This window comes from Pimephales promelas, chromosome 13 (genome assembly GCF_988280905.1).
Source record: "Pimephales promelas chromosome 13, fPimPro1.hap1.1, whole genome shotgun sequence".
Lineage (NCBI taxonomy): Eukaryota > Metazoa > Chordata > Actinopteri > Cypriniformes > Leuciscidae > Pimephales > Pimephales promelas.
The window spans coordinates 18529414-18550510 of NC_142781.1; the positions used below are offsets into that span (position 1 = coordinate 18529414).

At 40.6% G+C, this 21097-nt stretch overlaps 1 protein-coding gene across 2 annotated transcripts in view; it reads left to right on the forward strand.

Moving 5' to 3' along the window:
• jag2b (jagged canonical Notch ligand 2b) overlaps positions 1-21097 on the forward strand; it is a 50305-nt gene that overhangs the window by 26994 nt on the left and 2214 nt on the right. Inside the window, exons 6-25 of one of the 2 annotated variants that reach the window (XM_039692866.2) lie at positions 2919-3049; positions 3624-3743; positions 4329-4442; positions 7607-7720; positions 9450-9563; positions 9862-9908; positions 9994-10170; positions 12938-13100; positions 13213-13377; positions 13931-14044; positions 14132-14245; positions 14369-14482; positions 14837-14953; positions 15109-15136; positions 15818-15903; positions 16286-16399; positions 17264-17379; positions 17485-17736; positions 18435-18566; positions 19966-20116. In XM_039692866.2, the coding sequence (XP_039548800.2) occupies positions 2919-3049; positions 3624-3743; positions 4329-4442; positions 7607-7720; positions 9450-9563; positions 9862-9908; positions 9994-10170; positions 12938-13100; positions 13213-13377; positions 13931-14044; positions 14132-14245; positions 14369-14482; positions 14837-14953; positions 15109-15136; positions 15818-15903; positions 16286-16399; positions 17264-17379; positions 17485-17736; positions 18435-18566; positions 19966-20116 (2483 nt within the window). The remainder of the gene's footprint in view (positions 1-2918; positions 3050-3623; positions 3744-4328; positions 4443-7606; positions 7721-9449; positions 9564-9861; positions 9909-9993; positions 10171-12937; positions 13101-13212; positions 13378-13930; positions 14045-14131; positions 14246-14368; positions 14483-14836; positions 14954-15108; positions 15137-15817; positions 15904-16285; positions 16400-17263; positions 17380-17484; positions 17737-18434; positions 18567-19965; positions 20117-21097) is intronic. The other variant, XM_039692868.2, reaches the window with a different exon arrangement.

Below are 21097 nucleotides of genomic sequence, written 5' to 3' on the forward strand. Positions count from 1 at the left end.
ATTCAAAAACGGTAAAACTCAAAACTCTGGGGGAGTTGTAAAATGAGCCTACTTCCAAAAAAAGTGGAGTATCCCTTTAAGATGACATGAGGGTGAGTAATTGATGACAGAATTAAATTTTTTGGGTGAACTAACCCATCAATAATCTTTGACGTAACCCGTTACACCAATCCGTTAGTGTACAAACTTTACAAATCATTTCAAGGGACCTTCAGATTGGGGTCTTTTGAGTTGGGATCTTTAAGCCACCCAGAACACTGTAGCAACCACATAGCAGTGCTCTTAAAAATGGTCAGAACACCTTAGTTGTTCATGGGCAAACTAAAAGAACTTTTATAAGCAATATAAACTACAAACATCTAGTGGTAATTGCACTTTTATTGAACGTTACCCAAATCAGTGACCCCACATTCCTTGTGTTTTGGAGGTTATCTAAATGATAATTAAGTCTAATGGTGGTATTTTGCTCCTACGGTCTCAGGAAACTCTGATGCTTCCGGTGGAACTCAGCGTGAAGTCCACCTCACCGTCCCACATCATGTTCTCCTTTAGTTCTCTTCCTGTAGCTTAGCTCTGTCCTCTTCCTTTGCAACAGGAAAAAGTCTTAGTCTTTGGCATGAGAGAAGCCTTTTTTTGTCCATTCCACCTTCAACCTCACTCTGTCTAAGGGCAGGGTATGAGTAGATCCAGAGGTGTCTAAACCAGGAAGTCACTCTAGACGATGATGACATACTGGAATCTTTTGGCAACAAATCATTTAGACATTCTCATTTAAAAACATCTCACGCTTCAATTTTCCAGTCCTCACTACTACTGAACACGTATACCTGCCCTCATTCTGACGCTCTCCTTTAACTGCTACTAGACTTGAGCAGTTTAAAAGGGACAAGGCTATTTTGAAGCCTCTGGCATCATAAAGGCCAAGAGTGGCACCTCAATGGACATGGAGGCCAAAAACATGCTTTAGGACATCATGTACCAAGCTTCTCGATGGCCTGGACGAAAGAGCTCCTGGAACCGGGCTAGGAAACAGAGGCCAATGTGTTATTTTAGAAATTGAATATTTGGGAAGTTCTGTGAGTTCTTGCAGGATATGGTGACTCGCTTCCCTGCCGTCACTAGCTTGATAGTCCTGGGAAGGAAGAAGGTGGAGACTAGAGGACTAAGTGTGCCACAGACATTTTAATTAACCAATAGATTCAGTAGTGAGCCACAAATTTTTGCCACAATTAAAATTGTTATTTCATTACTTCCAGTAAGTTTTGTTTTGCAATAAAGGGATAGATTAAAAAAAAATGTTTCAGTTGTTTTCATCCACACAGTTAAAGTCAAAGTGGTCCAATAGAGGGGGCATGGCAGAGGGGGGGCATGGCAGATTTTTTTTAAACTTCCAACCTGGACGTTCACCTGTGTTTCCGTGAGAAAAACCCAGGATTTTCCATTGGCTTTTGGATTATTGTAAAAAAATAAGTCATTAAAAAAAAAAAAAAGGTTTTATCAGTTTTGAAGTGTAAAAACAACTTCGAGAGAAGTAAAAGCTAAATGTACTAAGTGTACTTAGTGTATCACTAAGTTTCTGACAACTCTTTCAGTCTTTTTTTAAAAATATTTTCCCTGAAAGTTTGAGTTATAATAGTTTGCTGTGACTTCAGGACGATGGAATTGACCTTCAAAAATGTCCTCCCTGCATCAATCTATAACTTCTGATCAATATCTTTTAGGTGAACTCTAACTTGAATTGTCCAAAGACATTTTGTAGGCACTGCAAATCCTTGCTGCAGACAAAAATGCATTTATGATTTAAGTTTAAGTTTTGTTTTTTGTTTTTTTCATGGCTGTATTGGACATGTCTTGACACACAAAGTAAATGTAATGCAACTTTCTCTTTGGATTGAGTTAGTTAGCAAGCTTATGTTTGGCAGTGCTCAGCAGAGCTGAACGCCCCCGTGCACAGGCAGGGTTCACACTCACCCCACACACTGCCTACATGCTCTTTCATACAATACTAAGGTTGTTACTGGGCAGCGCAAGGCTGTGTGTGCTGTGGTGTAAGTAATCCAGCCTCTGGCCTGCCCCTTGGGCACAGATCTAGGGGGCTATTTTAGAGACCTCACTGGAGATGTTTTTAGTGGATTTGGATCAAGGCCTCCAGGCAAAGAATGTGCCAGGTGTATACCTCTTCGAAGAGCACATTTGCCTGTTATTGTAAGCTGATGTGATCCTGAATTTTATTTATTAATGCATTAGATCACCACATTTAATTGCAGTATATTTATAATTTAACCTATATTCAATCATTACAGCATTTAACCATGTTACCCATGGTGTTATATCATGAAAATGTTAACATGTTAATAGATAAATATGTTGTTATTATTAAGAGTACTATGCTATCCCATGGTAAATTCAGATGCAAAGTCATTCAGTGCTCAAAGTACTGTGGTGTTTCCATCTGAACCCATCACTGTACCATGGTACCACCACAGTACTTCTTTGTCAGGCTAGTAAGTAAGCGTTAGCTCTGTTGTTGAGATATGCAGACAGCGTCTCTCCACTCGGCAGCTGGAGTTAGTCCATACCTCTTCTGCAGGGGAGCTGTCTTAAAATAGCCTGCTCAGAAATGACAAGACAGCTGGGTGAGGGGTGTGGTGGGGACGAAGAGAGCGCACTACAGGCCTTGGAATAGCGGAGTGTTGCTGTAAACCAATAATTTGTTAACCTCTCTATAGCATTTCCCTCTGTGCCCCCAGGCGTCTATGCGCAGTTGTGAAAGTGTTCTTAACCTTTGTTGCCCGGAATGTCACCTTATCCTAAGATTAGGTGTCAGGGCAGTGATGTGCATCTGTATGTTTGTTTCTTGTCTGTCATTAAGATATTGCAGCCTCAGTGGCATTTTAACATGCTTATGTGGTTTTCAGGTGCAACTACGGCTGGCAGGGCCAGTTCTGTGACGAGTGTCTGCCTTACCCTGGCTGCTTGCATGGGACCTGTGATGTGCCCTGGAAGTGCAATTGCGACAAGAACTGGGGCGGCCTCCTGTGCGATAAAGGTAAGGGTCCTAAATGCATCACAAACGCTGATGGTGATGATTTGGCCTAGTTAGTTCTGAGAAATTGAGGTCAACCTGGAATCGACCTATAAAATGGTCAGCATTAGATCAGAATGAATTTAAGCCCATGAGCATCCAGCCACAGAGGTGCCAGGGCAGGGAACTCATATCATGGTGTTAAATAGAACTACAGCATCTTACACTGAGCTGGTTTGTTGGCTGCGATGTCTGCACAGGCTGCGCATCATGTGACAATGCACGCGCTAACAACACACTTTGGATATTGTGATTGTGATTGGAGTGGCGCTCTGATATCTGATCTGGAAAGCGTGCATCCTGGAAGGTGGTTAGGAATGAGAAGCAGCTGAGATGTGCCTACAGTTCTCTTTATTTATTTACCAGCTTTTATGTGCATAGCCTTGCCTTACAAGGTCTGCTGGGAGTCTAGCAATAGTTTGCCAACTGTAGTCATTCAAAACGTGTTGGCAGGCTTTAAAAACAAATCATTGTTAGTATTCCTGCCCCCATAGTCTCAAGAAGTACCCTAGTTCATTGTTTTTATGTGTCCTTGAAGATCTGAACTACTGCGGCACACACCATCCCTGCGTCAATGGCGGGACTTGCATGAACTCCGAACCGGATGAATATAACTGTGCCTGTCCTGAAGGATACTCTGGCAAGAACTGTGAAATTGGTAAGTCTCTACAGATGGATGGGGAATTTGGTAAATAAAAGTGTTGGCTGGGTGGGTGGATGGCTGGCTTTTGGATGGATTGATAAAAGGAGGGATGGATGGGTGGGTGGATTTATAAAAGGAATGGCTGAATGGATAAAAAGAGGTTGATTGGATGGATAGGTGGATGGATGGAGAAATTAAGGGTTGGATTGATTGATTGATAGAAGGGATAGATGAATTGATGGGGCTGTCTGGATGGATAAAAGTATGGATGGATGGATCAGTAAAAGAAGGTATGGATGGATAAAAGAAGGAATGGGTGGATGAATGTGTGTATGGATAGGATAATGGATAATTGGATTATTTGGATGGATTAATTAATGGATTGGTAAATAAAGGGGAGGATGGATAAATAAATGAATGGATAGATCCATAGATCGATGCATGGATGGAGGAGTGTATAAGTGGATGGATAAATAGATGAATGGATAGATAATATATCTCACCCAAGGCTGGATGATTGAAGTTATGCCAGTTGATGTGCTTTATGAGATATATCTGTCTATATTAATGACATACTATATAACCATTGTGTTTTTGCAGCCGAACATGCTTGTGTATCCAACCCCTGTGCGAACGGAGGTACGTGTCACGAAGTCCCAACTGGATTTGAATGCCAGTGTCCACCAGGCTGGGAGGGACCCACTTGTGCTAAAGGTATGTAAATCTTTCGTGCACCTTCCTCTCTGACTTTCTCCATGGCCTGATCTGTTCTGTCTGGAAACCTAGTTATAGACCTAGACAAAAGAGATGTTCCGATACCCCTTTTTACCTTCCCGATACCGAGTACTGATCCGATACCTTGGTGTGTGTGTCTATAGAGCTGCAATTCATATCAGCCCTGTATGAATTGTTAGAATTATTGTATGGTGTTCTTCAGACTTATCCCTTAAATGGGTCATGAACTGGCTTTTAAAATGTTATTATATTGTTGTCTGAGGTCAACTTAAGACGTTTGCTTGGTTTTTGAATTCAAAAACATCAAAATGTATAAGTAATAGGCTATTAAGTTGTGAGCCTTCCTGAAAAACGGTCGGTTTTTATGGGCGTGTCGCACTGAAGACTTGGAAATGAACGCCCACTGCTGTGAGTAGATAACAGTTTTGCATATTATAATTAGTTTAACTCACCCGTCGGTGCACGTGGGGGAAAACGTCCAATGTTGTCAAATGGCAACCGGATTCGCCCATACATGTTCAACCAAGAGTCCGTGTGTTGCACAATTCCTGTCAGATCCAATATAGACGGCACAGCACGTTCTCTACTCTTAATCGGTCTGCAAATCCAGTCTTGTTTACAAAACAATCCTCAGTGAAATGAAGCGAACAGACGACGATGTTTTACCTCATCAGCTGGAGTGGAACGTCATTAAAAATAAAGTTTATCCATGAAGTCCTATTGGAATCCAGAGGAAGCTTATGCAGCGACTGTCTACTTCCACAACCAGGCACTGCACACAATATTCTGTATTGCTCGTTAGATCGATCCGGTTTGTCATCATGAGGTAGGCATGTATGTTAGGCTACTTAGCTATGCGTGTAATGCGCGAATCGGTGGGCGGGGCTAAACCGGCCGTGTTGAAGTAGGTGTTGATCTTATTCTGCGGGGGTGGTGTTTTAACCCCTTCGACGTCATAGTTCCCCACTTTTCAAAACGAGACGTTTTCAGAGGCTGGTGTAAATAAAAGCTTTTATTGGACTAACAAGGACGTTTTCAGTTCTGAAACTTACAGGATATTCTTATAATATGATGACCTCTTAGATATCAAAAGCTCAAGGAAAATTTGATTTCTCAGTTCATCACCCCTTTAATAAAACATGTACAAATACATACAGTGAACAAGAGTATTTTTATTATCTGACATGCATTTCACAGCAATATTTATTTATTTTTCTTAAGTAAAAAAGAACTGAAAATGCAGCCACACATCTAATACTTTAAACTGAAAATGGTATTTTAGATTTACAATGTAACTGTATAAAAAAGTGCAACAAATAAATCTAGTAATCCAAAAAAAATCGTATAAGAAAAGAACCTGAAAAGAAAGTCCAGAAAATATTTTCTTAAATGCACAGCATTTCAGTTTTGACAGCGGCTAGTCATCCAGAACAATAAACTTGATAATTTGAAAACATCGTCGGTTATATTTATCGCTCGTTGGCTGTCTTTTGAAAATTTTTCTCTTCGTTTGAATGAAGCTTTCAGAGGGCAGCTTCCTCTGCCCTTGCCATCGTGTTCTGCGGGGTGACGCATCTTCAAATGATTAAGTGTTGAAGCTACTAATCTTGAGCCAAACTTCGAAATTGCAGTATGGCATATGAGACATGTCACCGTTTTACTAGCTGGTTGGTCCAATCTGAAATACTGCCAAACAGCGGACATACTGCTAGCGCGCACTTTCTTCTGGTTGATTGTGGCAACAGCACAACAGTTTACAGCAGCGAAGAATAATTGGTGTCTGATTTGCAGCTTTAGCGTGCATAACTAGTTATTGTTTAAGAAAAGGGTATCGGATCGGTACATGGGTAGAAGTACTCGCCGATACCGATGCCAGAATTTTTATTGGAATCGGCGGCATTTCCGATACTACTATTGGAATCGGAACAACTCTACTAGACAAGAGCACAGACACCCCCGTCCCCTCCCCAACGTGTGTCCAGATGCTGAGGCCAGTGTGCCGCTTGGCTGCTTGTCATGCTGGGATGTGTCAGGTATATGGCAGGGGATGCCGGTTCTGGATCTTGGCAGCACAGCGGGGTCCCTTTGCATGGCGAGCGGAGCCTGAGCTCTTACTGGTCCCGGATTAGAGCCTGGTGATACCCATCACTGAGACAGGGGGGGATTTGCATAATCTGTCTTCACTTTGAACCAGCATTTGGCTTCACGAATTGTGAATGCAGAGTGTCATGGTCTTCCCTTCCTTCTCCACCCCTCCGGCTCCTCAAAGCATCCCTCTTTTAGCGCCACTTAGCTCAAATTTGATCCGTTGTAAATGTGTTTCTCACTTCTAGGATGCCCAGTGTTTTAATTATTGGTATTTCTCACATTCTTCATCACTCCCTCCACATCCTACCTCCTCTGTTTCCACCATCGCACATATGGGGCTGTGTTTCCATCGTCATAGCAACAGCAGAGTCCCTGCTGGAATTTGGGCAAACCCCCACCCATAAAGGTTTTTCCCCCACCTTTCCCTCTTCACTTGCCTGTCTGACCCTTTTACACACCCCGCTCCACCCCATTCACCACAATATATGTATAAGGCTAAAGGGAGAAGAAAGGAGGGAGGAATTTCTCTTGTTTTTGTTTCCTCCCATTTTCTTCCAAATTTCGAATAGCTGCTGCTCGGTTCTTTGTGCCTTTTGTGCCCGTATTAAAACTGTAATGATTTGTGCTCTAATAGCAGCTAATCTGGCGACCTGGATTATATCAAGCTGTAATCGCTTTACTGTCTTGCATAAAGAAAAGCTCTCTCTGATGAACGCATTGACACTCTCTCCCGCCTTTTCTCCAACTCTACCATCACTATTATATTATATTATATTATATTATATTATATTATATTATATTATATTATATTATATTATATTATATTATTTGATGGATGCAACATTAATAATAACAAAATAAGTATGTTTAGTATCTGTGTAATGTGAAGCTGTGTTTGCAGACTTTAAAAACAATAATATGTGAAAGTGTGTGTGTGTGTGTGTGTGTAGTGGGCATTGAATAACCCACACACCCATGCTGTTTGAGTTTGAATGTTTAATGTTTGAATTTGTCATATCTGCAGAATATAACATGATTTTGTGTTGATGTTGCAGACATGGATGAATGTGCCTCCAGCCCGTGTGCGCAAGGCGGAACATGTATCGACCTGGAAAATGGCTTTGAGTGTGTCTGCCCTCCTCAGTGGGTTGGGAAGACCTGTCAAATCGGTAAGATTGAGATCCGCTTTTATTGCAAGCATGTTTTGAACTACAGCATTCATGCCCGTTTTTAATATATCATTCATTGGATCCTCCACTCACACCATATCATTATTATTATTTTTTCTTTGCCATTCGTTAAAAATCTATCCATTTTGCATCCGAATGGTTGAATATGGTGTGTTAGATCTAAATTGCATGAACTTTATACAAGCCTGTGTGTTTTTGAGGCAAAGCAAGACAAGTGATTTGATTAGTCTACATGAGAAACTGGTAATAGTGGCGGCAACCTGATCCTTGTTGCTTGTAAGACATCTATATATGCATATGTTACAAGGAGGGCCAGCCTTAGACCTGGATCTAAGGCTAGATCAGATGGCCCATCGCTGACATCGCAGGCGCCATAGGATTTTCCATCATCCTTTTTGCTCACAATAGTGTGCAGCTCTTGTCAGGGGCAGTGATGAATGTGAAAGGAAGTGGATTGTGACCTGTAAACAAGCATGGGGTGGGAACAGGAGTTGGTCTGCTCGTCTTACGCTTCGAACCTTAGCCTCCAGCTTGGGTTTCTCTCACAAGAGCCAGGCCTGAGCACAGTGGGGAGTCGTGTTTCTCAGAGGACAGGTGCGCAGGGGAGTGGAGCGCACCTCACTAGGGGCCCCTGATGAATATTTAAACGCCTAATAAGCACTAGTTTTTTCATGCCAAAGTCAAGAGTCATAGCCCCCTGAACTGGCTGGTCACCTGCTGTAGGCTAATTGGGGAGAGACGAGCAGTGGGAGGGGTGATTACGAGTGGACCCTTAGTTTACAATGATGACAATTTTTGTAGTGGTACTTTTTGTCTTGTAATATAATAAAAGAAGATTTAATTTAAGTTTAAATATTTTTATATTATATATAAAGTATTTTTACAAAACAAAAAGTTCTTTGAAAACAATTCTAGCAATTATATTACTCATATTAACAGAAAGAAAATATACTATTCAGCAAGGGCACATGAAATTGATCAAAAGTGACAGTAAAGACATTTATAGTGTTAAATATTTTTTTATTTCAGATAAAAGCGTTCTATATATCAATGAAAAATAAATGGTACCATGGTTTCCACAAAAACATTGAGCTGAACAAAAGTTTTCAATATTGCTAATGATAAGAAATGCATATCAGCATATAAGACGGATCATGTGAAGCTGAATATTAGAGTAATGATGCTGAAAATTCAGCTTCGCCTTCACAGGAATGAATTACATTTTAATATTAAAAAGCAATATATAGAAAAGTTTTTTTTAAATTGTAATGCTATAGATTTTCATGCTTTTACTGTACTTTTGATTAAATAAATGGTGGTGTGAGAACTTTTAAATAAGCATGTAATTCTTAAATATTGTATAATTGTCTATTTGTGCTGTTCTAGTAAAAATTTGTTTAAGAGTGTTGTGATATTTTTATTAGAACACAATCTAAATATACTGATTGAAGTTGTTGTTTTGTTTTGGGTTTTTTGCTGTGTAATGGTCATTGATCAGGAAGTCAAGTAGACTGGCATCATTGTGACTGTTAGAGTTTCAAGCCAACAGACTTTTCAATGGGCTTAATGGTGGTGGGGTTACACAACAAGATCTCAGATTTCCCTGCCTCTCTCTTGCTACTCTACACTTCCCAACTCGCCTTCAATCTCTCAATCTACCAATTGTCTACAAAAATCTCCCAACTCTTTGTGTCCCTCAATTTCGCAGATGCAAATGAGTGTATGGGGAAGCCTTGTGTAAATGCTCACACTTGCAAAAACATGATTGGTGGATATCACTGTGACTGCTTTCAAGGATGGGCCGGACAGAACTGTGACATCAGTCAGTATCTCCTAATGCTCCTCTCCTGTCCTTTCCCTCATTTTTGAACACGTTCTCTGTGGTGGCGGCCACACTTGATGCCCTTTGGGGTTCTGCAGCTTCACATACTGTTGCATGCTGGGTCATTGGCTTTACCTCACGTTTGTGTTGATTGAACTAACATTTCCATCTTCAGGGCACTTAAAGAGCTCATCTAATTCGAGTTAATTGCATGTCTTCAGCCTTTCCTAACAGCTGTACTGATTTCCTCCACTTAGCCATTGATTAATTGCTTCATTTACTTTGCCCATGACTGTAGATCTCAATGGCTGCCACGGACAGTGCCAGAATGGAGCAACTTGCAAGGTAAAACCTTTTAAGACTTGGTTTACTTTAGCATCTCAGTTAATTGTGTTTGTTATTAAGTGTCCTTTTATTTGTGTCTCTGCAGGAGCTGGTTCATGGAGGTTACCACTGTCAGTGTTCTCCAGGCTTTGTGGGCTTGCACTGCGAAGTCTCAAGGAACAAATGTGCCAGCGGCCCGTGTCAAAACGGCGGCCGCTGCCACGTCATTCTGGACAGCTTTGTTTGTGAATGCCCTTCAAACTACGCAGGGACACTCTGTGAGGTGAAAGTCTTTACTGTTTATAGTGTTAGTGTTAAAGACGTTGCTACTGTATAGTAAGCTTTTTATTTTAAATAGAGTAGATTAGCAAGATAGGAAATCAGAGCAATTTTAGTCAGGTCCTGGGTAGGTTTATAAGATCTTCATCAGATCTCTTTCAATGATCAGTAAATGGAAATTGTGGGGCTTGGTCTTGATTAATTGATGACATGTAGTAATGCAGATGGTGTCACTTCTCCATTCATACTTTGCCCACCATTGCGTGTGTGTTATTAAAGCCTTGGTGTAAGGCAGATCAAGCCTGCTATTTGGCCACAGGTGCGCCAGGGTAACTAGAGGAGGGTTTGGGTGGAGGACGGGAGTATTTTTTCATGTGGCCATCATTGCTGTTTTGGAGCCAGTGTTAGTCTAGTGTCAGGCTAAAGATGGACTTCCATAGAGTTGCTGGAAGCTGGTCCTGAGCCAGTCTCATCTTACCATGTACACTAAAAATAAGCTGTAGTGAATGAGGCAACTCTTCTCTTGTCCACCTGGCCGCCTGCCCACAATCAGCCCGGGAAAGAAAAGGCCTTGATTTTTTTTTTTTTTTTTTTTACGTTATATTCATGCCTGGCGTGCCATGCGCTTACTTTAGACCATGCCGTCTGCAGTCTGTTGGAGAAGCGAGCCTTTACTAGGAAAGGTTTTGATCTGGTGGGACTGTTTTCCATGCAGGTGCACATGAGGCTACAAATAAAGCCTTGGTCCAGTATTGACACAGAATCAGACATGTTTTGATGTGGGATCAAATCCGTTTAACTGAACTAAAAAAGTCATTACAATAAAGCTGCGATTTACTATCCAAAATGTTCTGAGACCTGAGATATTCGCCTACATGTGTGTGTGTGTGTGTGTGTGTATATATATATATATATATATATATATATATATATTTTAATCATGCGTCAACCGATTTTTGCCCGCCAACATACAACTGTTTGAAACATGTCCAATTGGGTTGTTCTTCAGATCCAGCACAGATGGATGATTATCTCTTACATCTGCCTGCTCTAGCAGTTTTATGTAGCTCTGTTTGATAGTCTCGTTTGCAGACATTCCTTTTACATCACTGCCTGTGAAAAAGTGCTCTGTGCAGGCCTTTGGCTTCCAGTATATACAATATATATCCCTACTAAAATAAATTCAGCGAACTTGGAGAACAGTGTTATACTCTGAACTAGCACCTTACATGGCAGCTGGCATGATGTGCCTTAAGAGAGGTTTTATCTTTAGAAAAGGCTTTTTTTTTTGAGAAAAATGGTGGGGACATTGAGAAGCTCTTGGAAAGCTGCAGAACCCTCCATTAATTAGTGAACATTATGGGAACAGTTTGTTGTTGAGTTTATTATATTATATTATACACTGTAATACATTAATTCAGAACATTAAAACAAACAATCAATGCATTTAATCTTGCCCCTTGGCCCATAGAGAATTTGACACAGTATTCTAAAAATGTGGCACTCATGGTGAGAGATGTGATGCAATGGGCAAAGACGTCCGTCTGCATGTCATCCTAGACTGTAGTTAACAAATAGCACATGTGAACGTGTCCTAAGTCTACCTCAGACTGATTGACAAACTCAGTTGCAAAATGATGGATTGTTGTGGACTGTAGGCCAGTGGTAGCCTGGGTTTCCCCATGCTGCCTTTGAGAAGTGCGGTTTTATTCACGTGCAAGGCAGTCTGGATACCATGGACCAGATTTTTGCCTCAGCGAGGGGACCAATCACAGAACGGGGAGGGAGCAGCAAGACTATGATGGTGTCTATGCAAAAAACAGCAGTTTGTTTATACCTATAGATCAAACATGGCTGCAGACGTGAAGTTACCTTTCGATGCAGCCTTAGATGCATACGAATATCTGACCCATCATCTTCTTCCTTGTCTAATTTATGTCGCTCTACATGCATCATCTGGTATAGTTGAAACGATTGGCTATGAGCTACATAGAGGCGCATTTGATCGAAAATAGCATTCGTAGCGCCCAATAAACGGCTCGGCATTCGGAAACCACGCCTCAAATACAAGCAAATAAACATGTGCTTCCCAGACCACGTCTCAGACATGGTCTGACGTTAGCCTGGCAAGGCCAGTGGTAGATTTATGGTCATAAAAAGCTATTTCTAAAACCACTTATTAATCCATCGTATTAGCTTCGTATGAAATCAATAATTATTACTTCAAATAATAAAACAATTTATATGACTGAAGTTGTAATACTTTTATCATTTATAGTAAGAATTAAGTAATGATTGTATAATTAGGTTAATATTGTTTAATTACATGGTGTATTTGGAAATCCATTTGCCATTCTACATGACCATATAAACTTTTAAAAATATATATTATTACATAATTTGCAGTTTATATGAACCATATTAACATATCAATAGAATCTAGTAAGCATTATGAGTGTCTGTGGGAAAGATTCATTTGTAAGACTATTTACCAGAACAAGGCCAAGTCGAGGTAGGAGAACTAGATGTGCAAAAGTGTTCCTCGTCCCAGTTGAATATGCTCGGTAAGAGCGGAAGGATGTCTAAATTTAGCTGCACAGTTTGTTTTGATTGGTCTCTTGTGTGATTGTAATGGTGCTGTCTTGCTAGTTGTAGGCTTATGGGAGCCTTCTATAGCTTACCTGACTGTTTATCTCTAGTTTAAGAGGACTGGATTTACAAAGCTTAGGCCTAACTCATTCACTAACTCAATCTCCCTGTCTCGTTTGAAGGTGGAGAGTCTGTCTCACTCAAACCCCTGTGAGTCGAACCCCTGTGAGAATAAGGCTTCGTGCTACAGCCTGCCGGGTGACTTCTACTGCGCCTGTCCTGAAGACTTTGAGGGCAAGACCTGTGAAAACCGCAAGGACCACTGCAAGACAACTCCTTGCCAAGGTACTGCCCGTCCTGTTCTCCTGCTAACCAAGATGGAAACACAGTGTGCAATAGTTCACCGTAACAGACATGTGATCTTATTCCTGCTCGTTTTTTTTTTTTCCATTCTCAGTGATTGACAGCTGTACGATTGCTGTGGCGAGTAACAGCTCAGATGGGGGTGTGAGACACATCAACTCTAATGTGTGTGGTCCTCGTGGCCGCTGTATCAGCCTGCCAGGCGGCAACTTCACCTGCACCTGTGAGCTTGGCTTTACAGGAGCCTACTGCCACGAGAGTGAGTCATCCTTGCAGTTTCACTGGTTTCACTTTTGAACAATAATTCATTCCTCCTCGTTTGTTCATTTCTTCATTAATTTAGTTTATCCTTACATAGTAGTAGCAATTTGTCATAGGTACTTCTGGGCCAGTTAAGTATTAATATAATGTCCTAAATAATATTATTAAAAATTAAATGAGAAAAAAAAATCACTTACAAAAAATAACTTACTTTAAAACTTTAGTTTGTTCCAAATTATATATCTAAATGAAATTGTAACTGAAAAAAAAATTACATTAATTTGAAAATGTATTAGTATTTGGTTTGTCACCCATATGCTATAATGACAGCAGCTGCATGAACTCATTAAGTTTGTCTAACCTGATGATGATGATCATCAGATCATCCATGTTTCTTATTTATATTTCATCATAAGGTTTATTTGTTTTCGTTTTAGCCCTAAAATGCTTTATCATAAACATCAGGAGTTCAAAATGTAGTCTTTTGAGCACCATTGTATTTTATCCTAAAATGTTGATGTTCATGAAAATGTTATATATCGACTACCCAGATATAAATGACTGCGTGAGCAACCCGTGTCGAAACGGAGGCACCTGTATCGACGGGATCAGCTCTTTCCAGTGTTTCTGTCCGGATGGCTGGGAGGGTGACCTCTGTAACCTCAGTGAGTGTCTTTCTTCATCTTCCTCCTCATCTTGACCTTCTTTACACTCAGAGTCTTACCTTTTGTTACTTGCGTTTCTGCACTCAGATGTGAACGAGTGCAGTCGGAGCCCTTGTAAGAATGGCGGTCACTGTGTGGACCTGGTCAACGACTTCTACTGTGAATGTGCCAATGGCTGGAAAGGAAAGACCTGCCATTCACGTAAGTTTTTGTGTCAAAGTACTTCCTCTTTTCCTATTGTATAGCTTAACTGCGTATATGTTAGGCTATTCGATGCGTCTGGTGAACTGACTGGTAATATTTTGAGTTATTTTCTCTTTTTAGGTGAAAGTCAATGTGATTCCACCACATGCAGTAATGGAGGGACCTGCTATGACCACGGCGACACTTTCCGCTGCGCTTGCCTTTCTGGATGGGGAGGGAGTACATGCAACACAGGTGAGTACACCTTTTTATACTGACCTCATGCACAGCAGGGTTTCTCAACTTTCTGAAACAAAAATGTCTTTCATAGCCTTAGACTCCCCTCACAAATTATATAATCAAATCAGTCTCTCTTAATACTCTCAATCAACTTTGCAATCCTACAATACTCTATTTAAATGTTGAATGTTTAAAAATGTATGGAAAATTGGTATAAAATAATTTATTTACTTAGAAACGTATTCTGCTATTTTCTGCAGACCCCTAGCAATTGGCGATAGACACCTGGGGGACCCCTAGTTTGAGATCTAAATGTCTTGAAGAAAGGTTCAGTTCCTGTAACTTTTTTCTTTTTCATTTCTACTTCAGCAAAGAACAGCACTTGCGCATCCAGCCCGTGCTTGAACGGAGGAACATGCGTGGGTGGTGGTGACGCGTTCACCTGCATCTGTAAAGATGGCTGGGAGGGGCCCACCTGCACTCAGAGTGAGTGAATTCCCCCATTCACAATTCAGCTGCCAGTGCATGTCTGCATACCAGTGAAAGCAAACATCACAATCCACAAAAGTGTTAAATTACATTCGATCGATGCGCAAATGTCTCGCGTTGACTCCTTCTTCCTTTCTTTTGGTTCCTCGCAGACATCAACGACTGCAACCCTCACCCCTGGTAAGAAGACCCTGCAGTTGTTCCCCCTCTTGTTTACTCTATGCTGTCTGGGGCCGCCTGTTTGTGCCGACCCTCCCCTTCCCTGTACAACATAGACGGCTTGGAATAACCCTTCTTACATGGCTTTCTGCCCTATTCCACCATGTTGTTCCTGCCCCGCTAACCCCCATTCTCTGAGCGGATGCACAGAGGGGGGGGGGGGTTCAAGGGGGGACGCTGGTTGTAAAGACGGGAGAAGATGTCCTTAAATCACCCCTAAATCTGACAGCTCAGGAGACCCTGGGCTGGTTTTAATGGGGACCACAATAGAGCCGATGGCCCTAAAAGAGCACCCCCAGCGGTGAGGGGAGGAGGGGATGGACAGGCTCTTTTTTTCCAAGTCCACTCTGTCCTCTTGCCTTTCTTCATCGCTGACCTAGGAGCAAGGGATTTGGGAGTTGGGGCGGGAGTAGGGGGTGGGGATCCCAGCAAGAAGCCACTGGGGGGATTTGCATCTGAAAGGTGCTGGTATTGAAAAACGCAGTGAGGCACTCTCGCATCCCTCTTCGTCCATGTCTTCTCTTCCCCCGTTTTTCCTGCCTTTCCCCTTCCGTGCATGTATGTTGGAAGTATTATGTCAATCACTGGGGTGAAGGTGTCTCTTTCAGCCAATAACCTCATTGTTCTCGCATCTCTTTGCAGCTACAATGGAGGAATCTGTGTGGACGGGGTGAACTGGTTCCGCTGTGAATGCGCCCCTGGATTCGCTGGACCCGACTGCCGTATCAGTGAGTATCTCGAGGAGGAAAGAATGGGGATGTATAGAAAGAGGGTGTCGGAGGATTACCGAGCATCCAGTGCCCTTTGACCTCTTTTGGGGTTAAAGGTTAGCCCTGGCTCTCAGACAGACAGAGGAGATAAATTATTCAACCAGTGGAAAAAATACCTCTCCTTGTGTCTATTGATGGCTCTGACATAGAAAATACTCCTTAAAGATTCCATGCATTTCCCAGCCTCATTTTCTGAGGTGCAGCCATGGTCCTGGTGCTTTATAAATGTGTCTTGACTTCAAATGGAAGTTTTCCCAGTTCAGTAGCTGTATTGATGAATGTATATATATATATATATATATATATATATATATATTTTTTTTTTTTTTTGCTTCACCAGACATTGATGAATGCCAGTCGTCACCCTGCGCCTACGGTGCCACCTGTGTGGATGAGATCAATGGTTACCGATGTGTCTGCCCACTCGGTCGCACCGGACCTCAATGCCAAGAGTGTAAGAGTTATTGTATAATCATTGAAACAATCAATCTCTTTTCTCTTATCTCTCAGCTTGTCCATATTGAGAAATACACCTTAAAGACCCCAAGAAATCAATTGACTTTCGCATTGATGTTGAAAGGCTCAAAAAGGCTCCATGAACATGATTTATATTTGCTAATTGGAGGCAGGTGGAATTTTTGGGAGGGACGTTATCACTCTAGAGAGTGTTTAATTGAGATCAATGGCTAGAGAGGGTTAAAATCCCGAAAAGATGGTATTACTAGGGTACCATATCCACAAAGCAATGGTGGTAATATAGTACATTGGTATTCCCAGTAATCTCTACAAAATCACTCTAGAGAGTGTTTAATTGGACAAAAATCTCTCTAGTGAGATGTAAATATTTTTTGTAAATTTTCTTGGAAAATATATATATATACACACACACAACTGTTCAAAAGTTTGAAGTCAGCATGAATTTAAATGTCTTTTGCTCGCCAAGGCTGCATTTATTTGATTTAAAATACAGTAAAATTGTGGAATACAATTACCATTTAAAATAACGGTTTTCTCTTTTAAAATGTAATTTATCACAGTGATTCACCGCTTAATTATCAGCAGCTATTACTCCAGTCTTCAGTCACACCATCCTTCAGAAATCATTCTAAGATGCTGATTTTCTGCACTAGAACACTAGAGTGTAGATGAGCTAAAAGCTAACAAAAAGTATGGTTCCTAAGGAGTGAACAACATGAAAGGCGGGTGGTGTCTGCGTTGGAGCATTGACCTGGCATCTTGTGACTTGGAGGAAAGGGATCTGCTCCTAAATTAGAACTGGCCCCAGTCTTACAGTGTTTGTGTTTGTGTTGTGGTGCAGTTATTGGCATTGGGAAGACATGTCACTATGCTGGACTTCAGTTTCCGCATGGCAGCCGCTGGGAGGAAGAATGCAACACTTGTCAATGTGTCAACGGCAATGTGGAGTGCACCAAGGTAAGTGTCTGAAGAACAAGTGTTATTCTTTTTTCTTTCTTTCTTTATTTGTATGAATCAATAAATAAATAAATGAATGAATGTGTTTGTGACCCTCTTTCTCAGGTGGTGTGTGGCCGGCAGCCTTGCCTGTTGCCAGGGACGCCAGGGCGAGAGCTTCACTCCTGTCCAGGAGGTCGTGAATGCCTGGAGCACAACTTCCTGACGTGCCTCTCTCCCCCTTGCCACCAGTGGGGGTTTTGTTCAAGCCCTGAAGCCACCCCAACCCTCCAAACCAAATGTGAGCCCAACTCAGTCTATCTGGACAAGAGCTGTGCTCGCATCACCCTTATATTCAACAAGGACAAACTACCCACAGTAAGTATTCACGTAGCAAGGTTGTTTTGTTTCATTACAGAAAAGCCCTCTGATGGTACCATGGCAGGGATGGTTTCAGGTGGTAGTTCCATGGCATTTTCATTGTCAGTGAGATTTTATGAAAATGTCTGAAAACTTGGTAATCATACTTGGTTTGTGTCATTGTTTGCCTCTGAAAATTTAGCTTTACCACAACATTTGAAAATAGAACAGAAACGTCATTTAAAATTAATATAATTTCCAAATATCAAATTTTTACTTTATTTTTGATCAAATAAATGCAGCCTTGGTGAACATAAGAGACTTCTTTCAAAAACAAATTCTTACCAACCCTTAAACTTTTGAACAGTAGTGTTTGTCAAGAAAACCATGGTACCTATCAACCATAGCAGTACATTGTACTTTAATATTGCCAGTCTACTTCCAAAAAAGTCAAAAAAAATCCCGAAAAGATGGTATTACTTGGGTACCATGTCCACAAAGCAATGGTGGTAATATAGTACATTGGTATTCCCAGTAATGTATACAAAATGTATATGTCCAACAAAACGTTGTATTACCAGGGCACTCTGTCCATAACATGGTAATGTTACGTCATACCTTTTTCAAAGTCAAAGATGAATTGAACCTAATTACACTATGATCCAGAATAGTGCTGTTTCCTAAATATTGGTCTAAATACACCCTGTACCTTCTAGGGAACGACAGTGGAGAACGTCTGCTCAGAGCTGAGGTATATGCCTGCCACGCGGAGCCTGGCAAAAGATCACACGCTGTTGGTTCTTTGTGACCTCTCCTACAAAAACCAGGACGCAGTAGAGGTGGCCATCGTAAGTACATTTTGAAGACTTGCACTTTGTGCACATAGGGAGCACTTTCTATACTCGCACATTTTATATTCATGAGTCCTCTCCACGTCTATACCCTTCACACAGCGGTGTTGTGTGGGCTCCTAGGATCTATTATCAGTGGAATAGAAAGTCAAAACCATAGGGGTCCTGGATATTTTGTTGCACAGTTCTGTTAATGGATGCAAATTTGATTTCCTCACCCAGTCGAGTGCGGTTCCTCGAAATGCCCGGATGCCCAGAGCAATACCAACCGGCCCCCTCTTCAAACCAGCCCATTATATTGTAATGAGATTCAGTTGACTGACCAGCAGCGGGCCGTACTGCATTGCAGTATTCCCTCCACCCACACAGAGAGCACTGGAACCGGGCTCCAGCACATCTTACGCTTAGCTTTAGGATGAACACTATTGTCTTTTGACAAAAAAAGCTTGCAAAACCAAATAAGCTTAAAATAATCTCTTGAGATAACAAATACTCTATACTTTATATCTTTGTTCTGCCATACAATTTTTGCGTAATTTGAAGCTGCATTTCCTGCGTTCAATGAAACATTCTGCCTCACGGAAGTTGCTTACAAATAGTGGTTACCTACAAATGCATCCTTTATACTCATCAGATTACACTAAATCCCTGCAGTGTTGTAACAAGTCACTAACCGAAGGCCCGTTTTTAAGTGTCCTGACTCATTAATATGGAACCTGTAGGCAGGAGCTTTGAACAGCTGCAGGTTTTTGCACGTTGACAACAGAATGGAATTGAAATGATTGAGTCGACAACTGCTTTTTTTAATAAAGACTCTTCTTACTTTTAGTTATTTCGCTGAGCGTATTTTTGCGTATGAGCGTAGTTTTTTTTTTTTTTTGGTTCTCTAGTGCAATACTTGTATCATACAAACGTGATTCTTTATTTTCAATTTTCTTAAATTCTGTTGATGCATGTACAGTAGTAGAGTCTGATCCATTTAGAGACATTTTTTACCAAATTAACTGAGGTTTGTTTTGTTTTGTTTTGCCCTTTTTTTGTAAAATATGCTGCAGTGCATATGGTCAAATTCCATTTTCAAAATATTGCAAAATATTACTGGTTGGATTATAGTTTTACATTCTTACTAATGCTTTTGATAGAATTTCTTCAAATCTGATAACTTCATCTGTTTGCTAGCTTGAAAAAAAAATACAAATTGGATGTAGAAGATCAACAAAATAGGATTCTCAGTTGCAATGCAGGAGAGCCCCAAAACCACACACTTTAGTGAATCATTCCATATTATTCTTTGTTGGTGCTTTTTTCTGTCTTGCAATCTGTGTTTCCACATTCATATACATGTCTGGGACACACACACACACACATGTATATAACCCCATTATTTCTTCTGCAGTCGTTCCACAAGGATGAGCAGCCTAATCACAGTCAGATCCAGGAGGCAGCTAGTACCATAGTCAGCATGCTGTCCAAGCGGCACAACAGCACCGTCATGCTTGCCGTCATCGAGGTCAAAGTGGAGATGCCGGTCATGTCCCAGCCAGTGGGTGAGTGGAACAGGGGCCAACTGGCCTCAAGGCTAAAGCCAGCCTTCAACTCCCAACCGAGTGTCAATTCCCCATCTCCATCAATTAGTGCAGTCTTTGTGAGTCACAGGAGGAAAGGGTACTGAGATGCTCAGAGGATCCAACAGTTGTGGGCAGGAAGCCATAAACCAACCTGTGTGACATCATTCACACTCAGCAATACATTAAAGAGAATGATGGGACAAAATGAATGTCTGAATTTTTATTTAGGTTGAGGCGATTATAAATGGGTTGAAAAAATAATATCAATGTGTACTTGTAAATTATGGGTATTGAAAAAAAACACTTTTTCTCTTATTTGGTCTCTTTTTTTTAAGTTCTGGCCCTTAACAGTTATTTCTGTTTAACCTTTTGGCTGAAACATGAAAAAAAAAAAAACGTACTATTTTGTCTAATAAGAAAACAACAACAAAAAACACACACATGCACACACACACACATATATATATATATATATATATAATTTTTTTTTAATAGATCATAAATGTTTAAGTATATTTTGATCTTAAAAATAAGGGTAACATTTTACAATAAGTTGAATTTGTTAACATTAGTTAACTACTTTTACAAAAATAAGAATGAACAATACGTCTACAGAATTTATTAATCGTAGTTGATGTTAATTTCCGCATTTAGTAATGCATCATTAAAATCAAAATTAGTTAATCCACTGTGAACAAACAATAAACAACTGTTTTTATTAACTAGCATTGATAGATTAATAAATACTGTAACAAACATATCGCTAATTGTTAGTTCATGTTAGTTAATACTGTTAAGAAATGAGACCTTATTGTAAAGTGTTACCAAAAAAATATACAAGTATAAAATCTTATATATAATTTTTTTGTGTGTGTTTATTGCTATTTTATTAGACCTATTATTATATTATATTAATTTAAAAAAAAAAGTTGAATAGTTGAGTGTCTGCAATGAAATACC